Source organism: Eschscholzia californica, unplaced genomic scaffold, assembly GCF_041429995.1.
Source record: "Eschscholzia californica isolate CP2 unplaced genomic scaffold, dmEscCali1.0.p SCAF_5, whole genome shotgun sequence".
NCBI classification, from domain to species: Eukaryota; Viridiplantae; Streptophyta; class Magnoliopsida; order Ranunculales; family Papaveraceae; genus Eschscholzia; species Eschscholzia californica.
Genome location: NW_028238472.1, coordinates 32,865,176 through 32,884,461, shown reverse-complemented (window position 1 = coordinate 32,884,461; position 19,286 = coordinate 32,865,176). Strand labels below are relative to the sequence as shown.

Genomic DNA, 19,286 nt, shown 5'->3' with positions numbered 1-19,286 from the left:
ATCTGCACCTGAAGAAGTTTTTCTGGACGTTTCTATAATAGGCATTAATGAAATTGATGAGGTAAAACAGAACATAACTTGCGACGAAAATCTGGTAAAATCGGTTAGTTTTCCAGATTTTCGTAGCAACTTAGCTTCTGTTATGCCATATTTTCGCAGATTTTCTGCGAAAATATGGCATAACAGAAGCTAAGTTGCGACGAAAATCTGGCAAGTTTTCTGATTATGCCAGATTTTCGTCGCAAGTAATGTTCTGTTATGCCATATATTTGCACAACCCCAATTACCAGATTCATCTTCCTCTTCACCATCGTTTTCAGAGTCGGAACCAACAGATCCATCTTCGTCTTCCACATCTTCTCTGATTTTCTCTCCCATCAGTACCATCTTCTTCTTCATGGTTGGTTTTAGAGTTTTAGGGTTCTAACCTTTGTCTTTGGGAAGATTCTACAACAACTCCCTTGCCTTTGTTTGATGCCATAACCACCAATATTGCTTCTCCATGGAATTTCTCTCTCTAGAAATTTGGGTGATGATGAAGAACAAGTAATAGAAGAGATGAAGACTAAATAATCTAGGGTTTATGGAGAAAGAGGGAGGTCATCAAATAATACATCTGATTCTAAGAGGACTTGAGTGAAAATAATAGAGAGTTGTCCCCTTAGAAACTGATGTCCATATAAAAATTTAATTTTTTTGCGTTGTCCACATAAGATAGTTGTCCATATAAGAAAAACGGTTGTCCGTGTATTGGCCACCAAGACCAAACCCCCCATGATCGAACTGACAATCAGTTGATGTAGAAGAGATCAAAGGAGACAGATTTGTAGAGAGAGAGAGAGATTTGTAGAGAGAGAGAGAGAGAATGATTGCGGACGGAATCGAAGACGAAGAGAAATGGCTAGCAGAAGGTATTGCTGGTCTTCAACAGAACGCTTTTTATATGCATCGAGCACTGGTAATTTCAGATTTCTCTCTCTCCTCTTTTATGAAACCCTAATTCTTACAGAATCCCTAATTCTCTTATTGATTCATTTTTATCAATATACGATCAGGATTCAAACAATTTAAGGGATGCGCTTAAGTATTCTGCTCAGATGCTTTCCGAGCTTCGTACATCAAGACTTTCTCCTCATAAATACTACGAGCTATGTAATTCTTCTATCTTGATTCATCTTCAGTTTAGAGATTTGATGAATTTGATACATTAGGTTTCAAATTCATGTTGAAAATTGAAATGTGGTGGTTTCTGATTTGTTTTTTTTTTTTGGGAAAGACATGCGAGCGTTTGATGAATTGAGGAAGTTGGAGATGTTCTTCAGGGAAGAGAGTAAGCGTGGTTGTTCTGTAATCGATCTGTATGAGCTTGTACAACACGCCGGCAACATCTTACCTAGATTGTAAGTTCGAATTCTGGACATAAAATTTCTCTTTTTCTTCTTCTTCTTCCCATCCAAAAACATTCCCAATATTAAATATTTAGTTTCGTACAATTCGGGTTTTTTGAGTTCCCTTGGTGTCAATAATTGTATAATCTTAGTCAACTTTAGGTTTCCCAAAAGTATAAATTTTAGAGCTTCAGACATTGAAGCATGAGAGTTGGGAGAACAGGAAAATGTACTTTATTCTGTGAAATTCTAGAATGCATACTAGCTCCTTTCTTGCCACTTTGGTACTCTTAGCTGTGAATTTGTGGGAGTTAGTCCCACATTGGTTGTGGGTGGGGGTGGTGGTCACTTGATAAATGTGAGGTAAAGCCTCACATCTTGAGTTAGCTTTTGCTGTGAGAGAGGACCAAGACCATTTGGGGGCAAGGAAGGGCCAAAACCACTCCACAAAATTACCAGACCCATGCATTTAGGTTGGGAGTTGATCTCCCATCAGTCAATATATAATACCAATATATTGATTTTAGTGGTTGGTTGGCGTAGCATAGCTCGTGTATGCTAGAAGTTTCGTTAGGCAACACCTGCATGTCCGTTAAGGAGGTGAATTTCTTCCTTCACTATCATGTCAGTCCTTGAAAAAATGGAAGGACTTAACTATTTGATTTCTCAACAAAGAGCAACTTTGTCACACTTTTTAGTTTAAGTGCTTGATTTTGGTGTTGGATTGTTGATTGCCAGGTATCTCCTCTGTACTGTAGGGTCTGTATACATAAAATCAAAGGAAGCTCCAGCTAAGGATGTTCTTAAGGACCTCGTGGAAATGTGTCGCGGCATTCAACATCCTGTACGTGGGCTTTTTCTAAGGAGTTACCTATCTCAAGTCAGTAGGGATAAATTACCTGATATCGGTTCTGAGTATGAAGGGTATGAAAATTCACTTTTTCTATACTGCAAATATTAGATTATTTTATGATTTACCTACTTCGTGCAATATTATCTAGAGGCAAAACTGAAACTCTGGTGTTACCTTCCCTTATAATGGTAGACCATGATTAAATGCACTACAGACGAAGCATTTATAACTTCTGAATGATGCAATTATTTCAGCAAACTCAAAGAGAACTCTCGGCTTTGATTCTTACCTTTTTCTTATCCTACACTTACAGAAACGTGTCAATCAGTGAATACTTCTAGTTTTCTCATCGACCTTTTTCGTTTTTTTGATGGTTTCATCAAACCTTCAAGTTCATTTTGCCTAGTCACTTTGTCTTCTTTTAGATAATATCTTTTGTATATTCCGTGTGCTTGTTATTTTCTTTACTCTGACATTTGACATGGTTTTTGTTTGCTTCGTATTATACCCATTTTCTTCCTGTAGTGATGCTGATACTGTCACTGAGGCTGTCGAGTTTGTGCTACAAAATTTTACGGAGATGAATAAACTCTGGGTCCGCATGCAGCATCAGGTTAGTTGGAGATAGTTTTGAGTGATTAGCTTCTCATCTTTGAGCATGCATGCTACCTCAGTCTATGTAATTGAATCAGCAATTAATATAGCGGTCCTGATTCTACTCATGCTATCAACTTATGCGACCAGGCTTATCATGCTTGCTTACCGCCAATTAATCAGCTAATCACCCCTTCTGTTCTGTTGGCTAGTTAGCCACTCGGTTCCTGGTTATCATTGAAAAAGTCCGTCCCTATAATCACCAGGGTGGTGAATAGGGGGAAGATGAGGATGGGATAAACAAGAGAAAGGCATATCATTGCGGGGTTTAAACTATTACGTAATCAACAAGTATTTCAAATTCGATTTCGTAATAAAAGTTCCCCAAGTGTGCGGATCTATTCTACAATTACGGGTCGATCCCATGGACAAGTATGAAATAAATTTTAATCTAATACTAGTAACTACGATTTTGAAGTTGATTGGGAGCAAGGAATGGAAAATTGAAATATTTGGGACAAAAATCCGAAAATATTTTATTTTTGAGATTAGGTGCATCCGTGCAAGAAATGGATAAACAACTATTTGTGCCCAATTTCGTCGAAATTCTTGGAAATTTTGACCGAGATGGTTGGGAATTCGAAATAGTCGAGAGAAATTGAAGGTTAGAGCAAAACCTGCTCGCTTCATCGTTTTCTTCTTCATTTTGTCGTGTCTTCTTGATTTATTCTTCGTATCATCTTGATTTCTTCTTCAATCATCGATATTACGTGGGATTACTTTGAAGGGAAAGGTGTTGTGTGAAGAACGGATGCAGCTGATTTTTAGGATTTGGGAGTTTGTTAAAAGTTCAATGGTAAGAGAGCCCCACAAAAGTGTTGTTGGCGCCCCTTTCCTCACTGTCCCGTTGCCTTGAGAGGGTGCCAGTAACACTTTGGAGGGGCACCTTAGAACCTACAAAACCCAATATTTTTGGTTTTCTAAGATTACTTTTTTTTTTACTTTACCTGAATATAACCCTCTCAAACTAACAGAATGGTTTAAAAAGCAATTAGCATTATACATGTTTGACCAAAATACCATTTTTAAAGGCAAAATAAACTCGTCTTTTTTTTTTCCTCTTCTCTAGTTATGGGTATATTAGTCATTGATCAGAAAATACAACTGATTTTTTAATCCGCCCAGTCGGTCTAAGGGAGTATATTCACATAAACTCTGTTAGAGTGATCATATCATCTTTAGGCTTCATTATGGTTTATTAATCTTGTAAAATACATTTCATCATATTTATATCTTGTCCTCGTGTTCGCAAAACTTCCCTACTGACTGAAATATTTCCACGAAATATTTTCGTGCCCTTTGAAATTTAAATTCTTGATTGGGAGAGTATCAATAAAAGACTACGAAAAGTAAAACGACCTAAATTGATTTGAGGAAATTTGTAGAGTTTTAGAATCTACCACATATAGTCACTAAGAAAAACATAAGTTGCTAAGTAATTACACCTCTATTTTGTAACTCAGAATTTAGTACGATGAAGTGTCTGAACTCTAGAGACTAGAAATATGTTTGTTTTAAACCGTTTTGTGGAATAAAAAGTATAATACCCTTTTCTTTGAAAAACAAGATCTCTCAACTAGTGCCTATCAACTAATAGTATACATCACCAAAGAACCTAACCTTAGCATGATATATCAAATTGTGAAGCATAAATGATGAAAAGAAAATCTAATAAACAATAAGACAGACAATTAAATAATCATTGAAGTTCTAACAAGAGAATTAAATTAATGTAGAAACATATTTTTAGAAGATCAATTATTTGTTTCATCCTCCAGTCTAGATGGTCTTCTTATTCTTCATACAGCAGCAACATCAAGTGGGTGGGTTTGGTTTGTCCTTTTCTTTCATGTAACTCCTTCATGATTTTGAAACGGCCCCAAAACACCCTCCTATGCAAACCACTCCATATAAGCTACTAATTGACCCAATCTAGTCTTCATGGAGTACTTAATTGCCAATTATTACATTTCTCTGGATGTCTGCATAAATTTTTTATAATTGTTAACTTCTTCACATTTTTTTGTCGATTCATGCAAAACAATTGAAGTAGTTACTTTTATTGAATTTAAGTACTAATGAAGGCAAATTTACGTTTCTACTGAGTACCACACTCATCACATATCAAGGCCGCTGCCTCCGCCAGGAAAATCAGACTAAACTTTTTTTTCTTATTTCTTTCGAATTTAATCATTATGTGAGGTCGAACTTGTATCTGAAGTTAATCTAAGATATGAAATTTTCGATTTCAGAACGACCCTTTTCTCTAATCTGATCTAATATATGAGTGCCAAGTATAGTCATTTGTCTTGTCTGCCTTAGAGAGTCCTGGGCTGGGTAGTAGCTCTATTTGTTTTCACAACATAGACCCCAATAGAAGCATATCATAAAGGTAAAAGCGAATCACGAGGCATGATTTTTCATCATGCAGGTTTATTGTGGTTGTGAATCATACTCTTACGTAACTATGAGTTGAAGCTTGCTTGCACGCTTTCTGGTCTGCAGGGACCCGCCCGGGAGAAAGAGAAGCGCGAAAAAGAAAGGAATGAGCTTCGTGATCTCGTAATATCAGAAACCTGAACTGGTTCAAATAGCTTTTACTAAGTTCTTATATATTTCTGAGTTCCAGCCAAACTCAAATTTCTGAGAGTCTTTGATACCGACGTTGATACGAGTTATCTGTCCTCCGACTTCTCATGTCAGGTTGGGAAAAACTTACATGTCCTCAGTCAGATAGAGGGTGTTGATCTAGATATGTACAAAGATAATGTACTCCCCAGAGTCCTGGAACAGGTCAATTTTGTACCTCTTGTTTTGTTTTTATTTTTTTTTCTAGGTATAGAAGAATATTGCACCATCACAATCAATACTTAAAGCTCACATTCTGTCATTTGCATCCAAAAATGTTTCTGCAGGTTGTCAATTGTAAAGATGAACTTGCCCAATATTACTTAATGGATTGTTTAATCCAAGTTTTTCCAGATGAGTACCACCTAGAGACCCTCGAGACATTATTGGGTGCTTGTCCTCAACTTCAGGTAAGTAACTTGCGATTCTCTGGTCCCTATGTTTGCCTCTGCAAAATGTAAATGGAAATTAGTAGTGATACTAAAGAGAAGTTCATTATTCTTAGCAGCTGTAGTAACTTCTTGTTTCTGTTTGCCATTGGATTAGTTTACTGAGAATCCTGTTTATTTTTTTTTGTGTAATCTGAATTGTCTTCTTTTTTCTTTTAAGCTGCTGAACACTTATAATACGGATTTTAAACCTTAAAGTTTTCTAAAAACCCCTCGTATAGGTATCTAATAGGATGCCATTTTATTGGTTCATAACTAAAGAAAGATATATCTGAAAGTATAAATTGCATCGAGGCAGCTAGTTTTTTGTAAGGTTTCATCCAATGATAAGTACAAATTGCAATTTGATGGTCTATTTTTTATGCTAAAGGAGCTGTTTGTAAATTTGGATTTTAGCTACTCTTAGCATCGTATTGATTTATTTCTGGATTCTGATATGAAGTAGTGGAAATGATTTTGTTAGTTTTTTTTATGTTCGATTTTTGAAATTTGAATATGTTAATCACTTAATTCTGATGGCATGCTATCCTTGAAGTTGGAGATCGACCACTCAATATAGGGAAAAGATAAGTTTGTATTTAATATATGTTGGTTATTAATCACGAGAACAGGTTGTAGTTAAGGACTGATGTTATCAAATTTCGATCAAAATATCGTTCCGCAGTTTTTTAAACAATCTATGAGCTTATCAAGTTCTTTTTTTCGTGCTTGAAAAAAAACATTAATAGGCAACAGTTGACATCAAGACCGTCCTATCCCAATTGATGGATAGGCTATCAAACTATGCTGCATCGAGTGCAGAGGTGAGCTACGACATACTTTATTGCTAAAAGTCTAAGACATGATTCCTTGTCTCAGATTGGGTGTTGTAATTCTTAACTTCTAATTGTCTCTTGCTGTAGGTGCTACCTGAGTTCTTGCAAGTAGAGGCCTTTGCCAAATTGAGTAATGCTATTGGGAAAGTAAGCTTAGCGATTGCCTTCGTCATTAATACCTAGAAACTTCTAACTAAATTTTTTAAATTTCGGAGTTTTTCCGTTATTGTTGTCCTCGTATCTTATACAATGATTGATGGTTTTTGAGGAGCCTAATAGTTCACCTATCACGAGACGTCTAGTTGTTTGTGCATTTGAAGTTAACCTTGTATCCAAGACAACACCAATCAGCAAATCAAGCCCCTAACTACATTCTTTTTTCTTTATTTTTAAAGCAGTTCTGTATGATTTAAGAAGTTTAGTTATTCTTGAGTTGCTTGGAAGTTTAATCATCTCATTTCTGTGGTAGGTCATTGAAGCACAGGTCGACATGCCTACTGTTGGGGCTATTACATTGTATGTGTCCCTTCTTACTTTTACTCTCCGCGTGCATCCTGATCGGCTCGATTATGTAGATCAAGTTTTGGTATGGTTCTTCTTCAAGTTGATATGTTGTATATGATGTGTTCATAGTCATTAAATTTTAGATTAATTTGGCTAAACATCTTTCACACTTGCTATATTTGTGAGTTGTGACTAAAATAGTGGTATCCAAGTATTTCATTTGGTAATAAATAAATTGGAAATACTAACAGAAGGTTGCACAAGCTTCTATGGGTTTATACGTTTATTCATCCTTGTATAATGGTCAGTGCCTGTAGTTTTTGGTAGCGGTTGGAAAAACCCGGGAACCCGAAATCCTTCATGGGCACTCGAGTATGTTAGAGCCCACAATACCCAAAATGCAGAGATGGGCTCAACCCGACCGGCCTGGCGAAATAAACGGGTTGTGACTCGTGTCTTGGGTTTTGAGGTGCTACCTGGCGTCCTGCATAAGCCCGTATCGTTAGTGTTTGCCCGACGGTACCCACTTAATAATACCCGACCATTTGCCTGATAAGATCTACCCGGTTGTCTTGCCCACAAATCTACATGATTAGACTGCCTCTTAATCGAACCAATTAACCGGTGCGCTGAGTACCCAATTAGTCTGCCTACCTGATTAACTTGCCCGCCCTACCCATATAGGGTTATCAAATCTTTTATGTACATGTGTATACGTATTTGTATATTGTATATATTTGTTACATATATTATATGTGTATACATATGAAATATAGATATCTGTATTTATATCATCATATGTAAATGTGTGTGTATATATATATATATATATGGTAATAATTTAATAACTTCATAATTTCACAGTTCTTAATATTTTAATATTTTATAATTTTTTTTGAAAGATTTGAATTAATAATGAAAAGGAATCAAACACCGTAAGATCATGACCTACAGGTCCCATCCACCTTCCACGTTTCAAATTCAAATACCCATGCATAGGTAGAGGTAGTCATCAAAGTACAGGTATGTGAGGGTAGAGGTGTGTTAGTGGACTAGTGGTGATCAATGTGTAGTGGTGGTTAGGCTAGAGGTGTAGTAGTGGTAAGGACAGAAGTGGTGATGGTGATCAAGGTGGCCTTAGAAGTGGTATGAACTACGGTGGAAAGAAGTTTCGAATTTGACTCAGTTTTGAGTTACCTATAGAAGCCAATTTAAGAAAATTGGGGTCAAACTGGCCTATAAGAAGTGTGGTAACTGGAGAAAAAAAGGACATTCCACCAGTTAATGTGGTCATGTTGCTTGTGGGTGACCTTCAATCACGAGCAAAATGACTTTCACGTGAGCTGGCTATTTGGTGGAGTAATCTCGCATTTAATATGGACAAAAAAATTGAGAATGGGTCTTTCTATGTATTTTTACGCCCTTTTTCTACACTTATGTTTGACGCCTAGTTGGGCTTCCTCTTTGGGTGTCATGTGGGCTCAGCCTGACGGCGTTCCTTATTGGTGCACCTCAAATCTTACCTGAGTCTTGGACCACGGCCACCCAGTACTCGAGAGACCCGACAGGTAGGGAGGGCTCGGGAATGGACACTTTCGAAATTGATTAATACCCGGCTCGATCTCCTCCAAGAAACCCCAATGAACATAGAAAATTCGAGCCGGCCTGATGAGGGAGTAAGTCCACGGTCACCCGATTCCGACTCCTAGTTCTGGATCATTTTGGTATGGTCAAGCCTAGCAACACTTCAGAACAAAATGGTTCATGTTTTTTGCTTGTTTTCTTGTCAGGGATCTTGTGTTAAGAAACTATCTGGCAAAGCTAAACTCGAAGACAGCAGAGCAACGAAACAAATAGTTGCACTTTTGAGTGCTCCCTTGGAGAAGTATAACGATATTGGAATTGCACTGAAGCTTTCAAACTATCCTCGTGTAATGAATCATCTAGATACTGGAACCAACAAAGTCATGGCAGTGGTTATCATCCAAAGCATTATGAAGAACAACACTTGCATCTCGTCTGCTGATAAAGTATGTCTAGCTTCACTGTTTATTTATATATCTATCTAATACTTTCTTTAGAAGTGGTCTAAATTAACAAAATGCTTTTGTTGTAGGTTGAAGCATTGTTTGAATTGATAAAGGGGCTTATAAAGGATTTGGATGGGACCCCTGACGAGGAGGTGACTAATTTGAATACTAGTTCATCTTATATTATTTAATGGATGCTTAGCTATTCACTTGTAAATTGTAATACTTAGAAGTCTGGCTAGCGCCTATATATAAGTTGTGTATGCCTAAAGACCCTGCCAATTAAAAAAGCACATTAGTTCAACTAGCTCTTCTAGGCTTCTCTTTCTTTCATCTCTCCAGAAAATCAGCCTTTATATTTGATACTCATCCCACATGTTGAGCTTATGTTTTCTCCTTCTCTATCAGCTCGATGAGGAGGATTTCAAGGAGGAACAAAATTCGGTAGCTCGTCTTATTCATATGCTGCATAATGATGATCCTGAGGAGATGCTAAAGGTAAATATTTATGTCAATTTTTTTTTTACTTCATGAGTCCTTTACTTCCGTGTTGATTGTAAGTTGTCAAAGATTTATGGATGTCTTATTAATGCTCAGTTGTCGATAGCCTGATATTGTTATGGGATCGTGCTGTTTTCTCATGATTTCCTTCCTTTCAGTTTGCAGCTAGTAGTGGGTCCTTTATTTGGTTTTCTTGTTTATTATGCATTTGTTTGGGGGTTCTGGAAAGTTTCAGAGTGATGTAATAATTCTGTCGTGAAATGCAGATCATCTGTACTGTGAAGAAGCACATACTGACTGGAGGACCAACACGCCTTCCATTTACTGTTCCCCCACTAATATTTTCAGCTCTCAAGGTCCGATTCTTCTTTTCCTGCATAAGCAAGTCAAGTATATTAGCTTGTATTATCAAACTCTAATATTCATACATGTGATTTCTCCCCTGACTTAAAATAAAAAGAGATGACAAAATTCATTACATTGGAAATTCTGGAACAATGCTATGCTCGATGCAAGTTTGGTGCTTTAAAGTTCCCCAAGAATCGTATGTAAATTATTAGAATAACTTTTTCTTTCTTCTGATGTCCAGTTGGTTAGGCGATTGCAAGGCCAAGATGGGGATGTAGTTGGAGAGGAGGAGCCTGCAACACCGAAGAAAATTTTCCAGCTCTTGCATCAGGTAACTAAGAGAAGAAGCCCAGAATCTTTCCAGGAGGGTTTGACCATTGGCATAGTTAAGCACATTTGTGTGCTTCGGTTAAAGTTGCCACCTTCAGTTTCCAAATGGTTTCTTTTAAGGTTCACAAACTTATATATCATGTTAGTGTTTTGCTTTTTGTTTCAGACAATTGAGGCCCTCTTGTCTGTTCCTGCACCTGAACTGGCATTAAGATTGTACTTGCAATGTGCCGAGGTATGTTCTACTTATGAAACATCATTCTTGTTTTAAGTGGGCTGGGCTCATCTGTAGTTTCCTCTATTTCACAATTTTCAGGCTGCCAATGACTGTGATCTTGAACCTGTTGCTTATGAGTTTTTCACCCAAGCATTTATACTTTATGAAGAAGAAGTTGCGGTAATCAACTCGATACCATCATATTAAATGATCCAGTTCTTTAATTTGCAATTTGAGTATTTCAATCCTGACCTTACAAGGTTACTTTCATTTAGACTTTAGAGATGAATCATTTTGAAATTTATTATATTTATGTCTTTCCATTAGGATTCAAAAGCACAAGTGACTGCAATACACCTCATAATAGGGACCCTTCAGAGGATGAATGTATTTGGCGTGGAGAACAGGGATACACTGACACATAAAGCCACTGGGGTATATAATTATTTGCTCAGGGTTGTCTTTTTCTTTTCGCTTGTACAAATATCGCAATGATTCCTTTTTTCTTGTGTCAGTATTCTGCAAAGCTTTTAAAGAAGCCTGACCAGTGCAAAGCTGTCTACGCGTGTTCTCATCTCTTTTGGGTCGACGATCAGGACGGTGTCAAGGACGGGGAAAGGTGCAAATACCATTTAGTTATCAATTGTACCAAAGAAAAATACATTTATGCATTCAAGACCATTTATTGAGATGAGCATGCATCTCATGTCTTTGTTTGCCGTTGTCCGTTCCATTCATTGAGATGAGCATGCATCTGCATTTCTTTGTTTTCCGTTGTCCCATTAGTTCTAACGGACAGGTTTATGCTCATGTATTGATGTACAATGCATGGGTTTTTCCTCAAAACTTGTTACACCCAAATCCTGCTTACCACCACCTTAAGACCACGGAGTTGTGACCTTTAAATGGTACAAGAGCCGGGCATGACTCCATTTCCAAGGGTCGGGAATCTTATGTACACATTCTTTGGCGTAGCAACCAAAGAGGGGGGTGTAGGTGTCAGCACAAGCCTATAAGTTACGAAGCCTTCCAAGTGGACCTGTGAACCTTCGCCAAGAACAAAACCCTGTACATGGGGCTTCATCGTCGGTGGGAAAAGCATCGAACACTGCTAGGCTTGCGTCGTTAAACTCTCCTCAAACCACAATTTATTAATGCTCATTTTAACGAGTACACAACCAGATTTTAGTTTTGCTTATAGTTTAAAACTTTAAGCCAAGAAAATTCTTCACGAGGAACAATTTCTCTTTCATTGATTCATTGACCTCTTGTATCAGGGTACTTCTTTGTCTGAAACGTGCTCTAAGAATTGCAAATGCGGCTCAACAAATGGCCAGTGCCACACGAGGTAGCAGCGGACCAGTCACACTTTTTGTGGAGATACTGAACAAGTAAATAAGAAGAAACCCAACCAAAATCCAATTTTCTCATATGTTTTCATTTCTTATTTGTTTACATCTGTAATACCATTACTTTACCTCAATCTTTTCAGGTATTTATATTTCTTCGAGAAGGGTAACCCTCAGATCACAAGTGCTGCAATCCAAGGACTAATTGAATTAATCAATACTGAGATCCAAAGCGATTCTACCACGTCAGATTCATCAACGGATGCTTTCCTTGCAAGTACACTACGTTACATTCAATTCCAAAAACAGAAAGGCGGAAACATGGGTGAAAAATACGAGCCCATCAAGGTTTAATTACTAAAGTCTGAATCGGCTGTATTGAGTGAGAAAAAGAAACAGCAGGAGAAGAAGAGAAAAAGATCATGTGGTTGTTGAGGAAAGAGGTATAAAAAGGATTCCTTTCGTGTCTGTGTTTGGTTCCATCCTCCGCCATATTACCTCCTTTTAAAGCCGAAGAAGTTTGAGTAGCTTGTGCATCTGATTAGCTTCATCCTTCACTCTTTCTGTATTATGTGTAGTTATGGTATTGTGTGTACCCCTGCTTCCATGAAATTCCTAAAATGCAGATCTTAGGAAAATATATGATGTTCATATAAAACTTACCAGATCTATATGTTCTCTCGGGTGAAGTTCTTTGGCTATCATGTTAGATCACATTCATCTTTGTAGATAGTATTGATGGTGGATTCTGACTCAAAAGAGGAAAGTTGATGTTGCTAGGGTGATAAATTCTTCAAGAAGTGTGAACTACCAAACCATTGACGAGTAATTTTTCTACGAATTGAACTTACGATCTCTTTGTGTAAGCGATCTCGATACAGTTGTGGGTGGATCTATTTCCTTTTAAGGACGGGTTTGCCACGTGAAAAAATAGAAGTGAGAAGTCGTTGTCACGAGAAAACCCCTTTCCTGCTGTTTGTCTAGATAGAAAGTGTGAAAACCACCTTCTCATAGGAAGGTGTAGGAAAATCAGCTGAAATATTTTCCAACTCCATATGTGAAAACTGGTTCCCACCTCTCGCATATTAATGCGCTCTTTCCTCTTGTATCTCTATCCCTCTCTCACTTTCAGGCTTGCCTTTTCTGTAAACCAACTCTGTTTCTCCAGATCTCTTTAGATTCAGTAAGCTGGTTTCAATAGATTTCATCAAATATAGATTTGGGTGAAAACAGAACCAAGATATTTATGGACAAATGTTCTTTTACTTTGATTTGTTCTTGACTAGAAAGGGGAAAAGTCCAAACTCAAAAGTTGAAGCAGTAGAATACCCAACTCAGGAAGGAGGAAAGTTGAAACTGTTTTCTTTATTAAATTTCTAGGTTGAAGTAAGAAGTAGAATATCAAATAACTCGCACATGCGAAGAAGATGACGAGAAATTCTAGGTTGAAGCATGCGAAGGAGGCGGCAGGAAATTCTAGGTTGAAGGACATGGATTACATTTAAGCTAAAATTGGTTTGCATCCCAGAGCCCTAATTGGAGTACGGAGGTGGGAGTCGATGTCGATCTGGTCGACATTGGGGTAGATAAGTTTTGGGAACTTCTAGAGGCGTATAGAGGTCAAGGGTTCAAGGCACACGCTGAACAGTTCAAAAAAAACTTGTAGAGGCGTCGAACCTTGTTGTATTTAGTGCCCTTTTAAGTGTAAAAGAGGGTGGAAAATTGCATTTAGATGATCCGGAGAAACATGATCTTGTTGCTTTTTCAGCTTTCGATAGAATGGGCACTGTGAACTATCTGCTTCAAAAAGATAGTGTATCGAACCGAAACCATATAATATATAAGTGAAGTCAATGAGCAAGAACGAGGATATCTTGTTATTGAGAAAGATATCTCCTCCGGCAGCTGTACGTAGAGCACCAGGTTCGGGTAGCAGCTTCCGAATCAAGGTCCCTCTCGAAATATTGTTTCGATTTCTCCTAATCCAGCTTCCATACTTTCATGCCACTGACATAATTGTCATTGCCTTTTGAATTGGCACAAACACATTGGTCCAGCAGTGACTTTGTTCCACGGTTGAAGCGTTCGGTTCATTAGATACTGAGACTTTGTCTTTATAAGTGGAATTCCCAGCTATCATTCCATCCGCCCTTTATCAAGCTACAAGCGGGAACAATAAAAACCGGTCCTCATATGGACGAGGAAGTCGAAAGACAGTAATATTATTAGGTGCATTTAGTTGTCCACCCGTATTTTCTCATGGCATGTCAAACACACAAAACAAAAAATTCTGTGAAAAATATTAATTTTCTTTCCGATTACATGTATCAAATAGACCTTTACGAAAAACTTGGCTTTCTTTTCCATCGGACATCAATTACTTTTACCCCGTATCAGATAGACCATTATTTTTAGGCCAGTGTTTTGGGGAAATAAGTAAATTTTCTGGAGCAATAAGTTTTGGGTGGAAACAAATTTTTTTTTGTTTCTTCCAAACACTATCCATTTCTTCTTCCACCATCTTCCTTCTCCGCATCAACTCCGGCGGTCATTATTTCCGGCGATAACAACTCCGGTCATCCATCTCCCTCTCTCTCTTCATCCCTCCCTTTCCTCTATCTTCTCTCTTTTTTTTTTTCAACGTTCCCGCGAACCATTCCCTTCACCGGAACTTAAAGTGAGAAGAGAAAGATACATAGAAGAGAGAGAGAAGAGGGAGAAGAGAGAGAGAGAGAAGACAGAGAGGAGAGGAGAGAGAAGAGAGATAGAGAGAGGGAGAGCCGGCCAGCGGTCGGAGTGGAAGAGTTGGCGGGAGAAGAGAGAGAAAAGAGATAAAGTGCGTTTGGATTGAGTTTTTATTTATTTTTCACCATCTTCCCGAGAAACTTTTTAGCTTTCCCCAAAGTGGTGGCCTATTTTTACCCCCCTTTCAGAAAAGGACCGTAAATGGTTCTCTGCCATGATTTAAGGTAACCTAGGGCATAGGCTGAGCATAGATATATTAAGTTGATGACGGTGAGGTGGAGAGAAATTCACAAAATCAGCTTTTGATAACCCTTGGTGTCTGGGAGTAAGTAACAGTCACTCTGCAAGACTTTTTTTTTTTTTTTTTCTCTATGGAAGTCTTCAATGAGAAATAATCATCACATTGTATCCTGCCCAAGCAATACAGTTTTAAAAGGGAAACTTCTTCCTATCTGGTAAATATATGAAAAACATAGATAAATCCGAAAGAAGAAAAAAAAATCGTGCATATTACCATGTAATTCTACGAGTTAATCGTTACAGATCATCACAAGCTGAAAAAGAAAACGAGAAATGAAGGACCCAATGCCTTACAGAGGAATCTCCTCAGCAAACACTGTCAGTTGAGACACTATTATACACCAAAGCTGGATTCTTCCTCGGAAGATATGTGAATGGAAAAGTGGGAGATGATCACAATAAAGGATACTTTTTCCATGATCACAAAATGGAGCAGCCCTTTTGAGCCTTTTTCTTCTTCTTCTTTTGTTTGGGTGGTTGTAGAACCACTTTAATGGCGGCATCGAAGACTGCTTTCACATTCTACAAACACGTATAATAAAAAAAAGCCATCATGTAATCAGCGAATGCCTCGTTGGGGGAATAATTACAAAATGTATTGAATGATTATATTAATATATATACCTGCTGTGTTTTTGAGCTACACTCGATGTATGCAGGAGCTCCAATCATCTTTTTCAGTTCTTCGCCCTTCAATAACAATAATAAAAAAGACTAATAAGAAATCTAGTTAAATAACATCAGGAAACAATCTATATTTTTTTTTGTTGAAAGAGGAAACAATCTATATGATACCCTAATTAGTTAAGCCATGAGAGCTGAGAATCTATCACAGAAAATAATGTTTTCTCCGATGAAGGGATGGATGGTTTACTTTTAAGGAGCTCTTATTATCAGGATGAGACAACTAAGTCGACTACTATAATGAAGAAAAAGTTGTTCATTTCCAGGAAACCAATTCATTTTTGAAGCTTTTAAGAAAAACTTACTGATACAACTAATAGAAAGGTTGCTTATGGTGACCCAAGGAGGTTGGAGCGATTACCTGAGCTGTAGTGATGGGTACTGCACCAGGGTGATCTACAAAAAACTGCTTATCATCCCGGAGATCTGAAAGCAGAAAAAATTCGCCATTATCAATATAAACACATAACAAGGTATAAAAAAAAATCTGAGCTCTGAGGACCACATGACTTCTGAATAATGAGAATAATTTGCTGATCTTTATTTGCTAAAAAGCAACAAGGAGTGACAGGAAGGCAGAAGTACAGATTGTCTGGTTGGTTAACCACCATTCTGAAGACCTTTTATAAGCCGAAGAAGGTCGTGACCATGGATTAAACTACTTAATAGTTAATAGTAAAGATAGTGCTGATTGGGTTTGCACAATGCGCACAAATACAAAGATAAGACTACCAATGCCAGAAGTGCCCAAGACTCCAAGTGTATATATACCAATATACATGGTACAGAAACCAAAATAGAAGCAGTTATTGGCCAGTGTCAGAGCTAGCCTATATATTATTTGATACATTAAGTGATTTAAATACCAAATTATGAAATACACTTTTTCTGTTCGGCTATGCTCATCCAAGAAAAAGAAACACAGGTTAGTCATCAACAAATACAGAATTCAATGTTTAACATTGAAAATCTTAAAGACCAACCCAAACTCCTCATAAACACCAGGATTAGGCCCCAACCGAGGTCATATTGAGTTGCATTGATAGATCGCTACTTGTATTAACAACATATTTTACCACAAGCATCAAACATTACAGGCAAAGAGTAACACAATACAACAAGTCAGTCGCCCTTATACAAGCAAACCATATTAGGTACTTGATGTTGCTATATAAAATATTACTGTTTGCTGGTACTCATTATGTTGCTAGAAGCCTAGAAGTAGCACTCTCCAACACTAGTAAATTTAGAGAATTAGAAATGGCTAATTTGAGGGATACACACACATACTGAGACATGTAAAAGAGTGAAAATAGACAAACATTTTCAGGAACCAAATGGAGCAAGAGAAAAATCTAACCAAGCTTTGTCCCAACAAGAATTATTGGAACACCAGGTGCATAATGCCTCAGCTCAGGAATCCACTGAAAACAAAAAAAGCAAAGTATAAATACAGAAAAACGTCAGCAGTAGTTGAATACTGAAGCCCTCTTATAAGAACTTTTTGTGTAAAGGGTATCTCTTGCTGCCAATACAGATCAGAAATAACCTTTTTAGCAACATTTTCATAGCTGGCTTTGCTAATGAGAGAGAAAGCTAGCAAGAAAACATCAGCCCCACGATAACTCAGAGGTCTTAATCTATTGTAGTCCTCCTGTCCTGTTCCATATAATACCAAAATTTAATCAATAAGTAAAGGACTCGGGGTGAAAGATGAAACGAGAAAAACGTAAACAGAAAGTAAAACGGAAATTGAAAAGAGTGAACTAGCTTCTTAGAAAAATTACCAGCAGTATCCCACAATCCTAAGTTAACCGTGCTTCCATCCACAACAACATTTGCACTAAAATTATCGAAAACTGTTGGCACATAATCCTGTTTACCATCAAACGAAAATGTCATTTTCATAATCAAACCATTATCAAGCATTAAAGACAATACCCTCACATCAAAAACTGATTTTGCATAGATTATTTTCCTTGCTTATAAAAGAAAATCGATTATCGAAATATTCATCAAGGTAACATTCAACCATAAAGGTTCTTTTGACTTAAGTATCAGATCCTTAAACATTCAGATAATCAGCTTTCTAAATAAAGATCAATCCCCCCCAAGAATTTTGTTAGTGTTACATCTCAAAAGGCAATTTTGCTTTACCCAAATCGATTTCTAAAAAAGCATAAACCCAAAAAGGTAACTTTTTCCCCCAAAATGAATACCAGTTGGTGTGATGTTGACAAAATTAAAACCCTAATTACAACAAAATGAACCAAAAAACAAAACCTACAGATCGAAATAAGAACTCACCGTAGGAAATGTATTACTGGTATAAGAAATCAACATGCAAGTTTTACCAACAGCACCATCTCCAACAGTAACACACTTTATAAACCTAGATGCACTCATCCTGATGAAAAAGTTAAAGCCTTTTGATATTAATCTTCTTCTTTTCCTTCTCCTATCTTCAACTAAACATCTGTTGAAGAAGAAACCCACGAATAAAACCACATTTTCAATTGATCAAGTTACCAATTTCAAGAATCTTTGGTAATAAACAAAACAAAAGAAAAACAGAGAAAGAATATTAGGTGGAGACTGTGATTTCTTTACAGAACCACATAATCTCAAACCCTAGAGAGAGAGAAAGAGAAAGAAAACAGGGTGGGTGAAAAAAATATTTGCGGATGAAAAGAGAAGACCTAATTGCAATCTCTAGAGAGAGAGAGAGGGGGGGAGACCTTTGGGGGGGGAGAGGAAGCCGGGAAAGGAGGCGGTTGAAGAGTTGGCTGACCCGAACAAACCTCCGTCGGATGAACAAATAACACCACAGAAATACAACGACAGCTCTCCCAACTCTCTCTCTCTCTCTCTCTCTCTCTCTCTCTCTCTCTCTATATTAACAAGGCTACTATTTCACCCACCTCTACTACCTCTCTCCACTACCTTCTAGACCAGGGTGTTTGTTTTTTTCTTATTAGTTTGAAACCCAAATGACAAACCCAAATGGCAAAACCCGATTGTTCCAAAATTCCTGCCCACATGGATGACACATCCTGACTGTCATACTTTTATGGCCAATTACTGGTTTGACAGTGCCACCCATTGTAGTAGTACTAGAGATGGAAATTGGGTGGGCATAGGTGTCCACGGACACCTGAAGCATCAGGTCGGACACTGAATTTCAATGACTTTTAGGGTAAACGGGTTAATTGGACGGACAATTTTGAAATTCGCTTTGTCTATTGCCCGTCCAAGTCCACGCCCGTCCAAGCCCATTGAGAAGTTCGGGTAATTCAGATACGGGAGGACGGGTAGCGGGTAAGCCCATAACTTTAAAAGGCTCAATTCTTCCTCTCCATTTATAAAGTCTTCAAACATCTTTTTTAATTCTAAAAAGACAATGTGGGACTGAAACTAGAAGTTTTTAACCCATGGCCTCCCACCAAATCTTAACGGGTAGTGCCCGAGACAGGCGCGAGCGTCCATGATCC

General features: G+C 37.6%; 2 protein-coding genes across 3 annotated transcripts; one reads left to right on the top strand and one right to left on the bottom strand.

The window, feature by feature from the left end:
* The first annotated feature begins 799 nt into the window (after positions 1–799).
* LOC147538677 (vacuolar protein sorting-associated protein 35B-like) lies at positions 800–12,863 on the top strand. Of its 2 annotated transcripts, none has more exons than XM_086643687.1 (22): positions 800–958; positions 1,056–1,152; positions 1,277–1,400; positions 2,127–2,312; positions 2,767–2,854; positions 5,401–5,457; positions 5,599–5,688; positions 5,811–5,933; positions 6,701–6,775; positions 6,875–6,934; positions 7,257–7,373; positions 9,082–9,321; positions 9,408–9,473; positions 9,730–9,819; positions 10,089–10,178; positions 10,412–10,501; positions 10,667–10,735; positions 10,817–10,897; positions 11,045–11,152; positions 11,233–11,336; positions 11,995–12,108; positions 12,210–12,863. In XM_086643687.1, the coding sequence occupies exons 1-22, from the start codon at positions 866–868 to the stop codon at positions 12,418–12,420; spliced, it is 2,373 nt and encodes a 790-aa protein (XP_086499813.1). In that variant the 5' UTR covers positions 800–865; the 3' UTR covers positions 12,421–12,863. The 2 variants fall into 2 exon arrangements, with proteins under 2 accessions (XP_086499813.1, XP_086499814.1); XM_086643688.1 differs by having other exon boundaries at positions 2,127–2,581; positions 2,634–2,854.
* A 2,375-nt stretch (positions 12,864–15,238) lies between these two features.
* LOC147538676 (rac-like GTP-binding protein 5) lies at positions 15,239–18,793 on the bottom strand. The gene is made up of 8 exons (XM_086643686.1): positions 18,534–18,793; positions 18,103–18,271; positions 17,583–17,670; positions 17,345–17,454; positions 17,156–17,219; positions 16,157–16,221; positions 15,736–15,801; positions 15,239–15,633 (listed from the first exon to the last, which is right to left on the bottom strand). The coding sequence occupies exons 2-8, from the start codon at positions 18,199–18,201 to the stop codon at positions 15,532–15,534; spliced, it is 594 nt and encodes a 197-aa protein (XP_086499812.1). The 5' UTR covers positions 18,202–18,271; positions 18,534–18,793; the 3' UTR covers positions 15,239–15,531.
* Between the last annotated feature and the right edge of the window lie 493 nt (positions 18,794–19,286).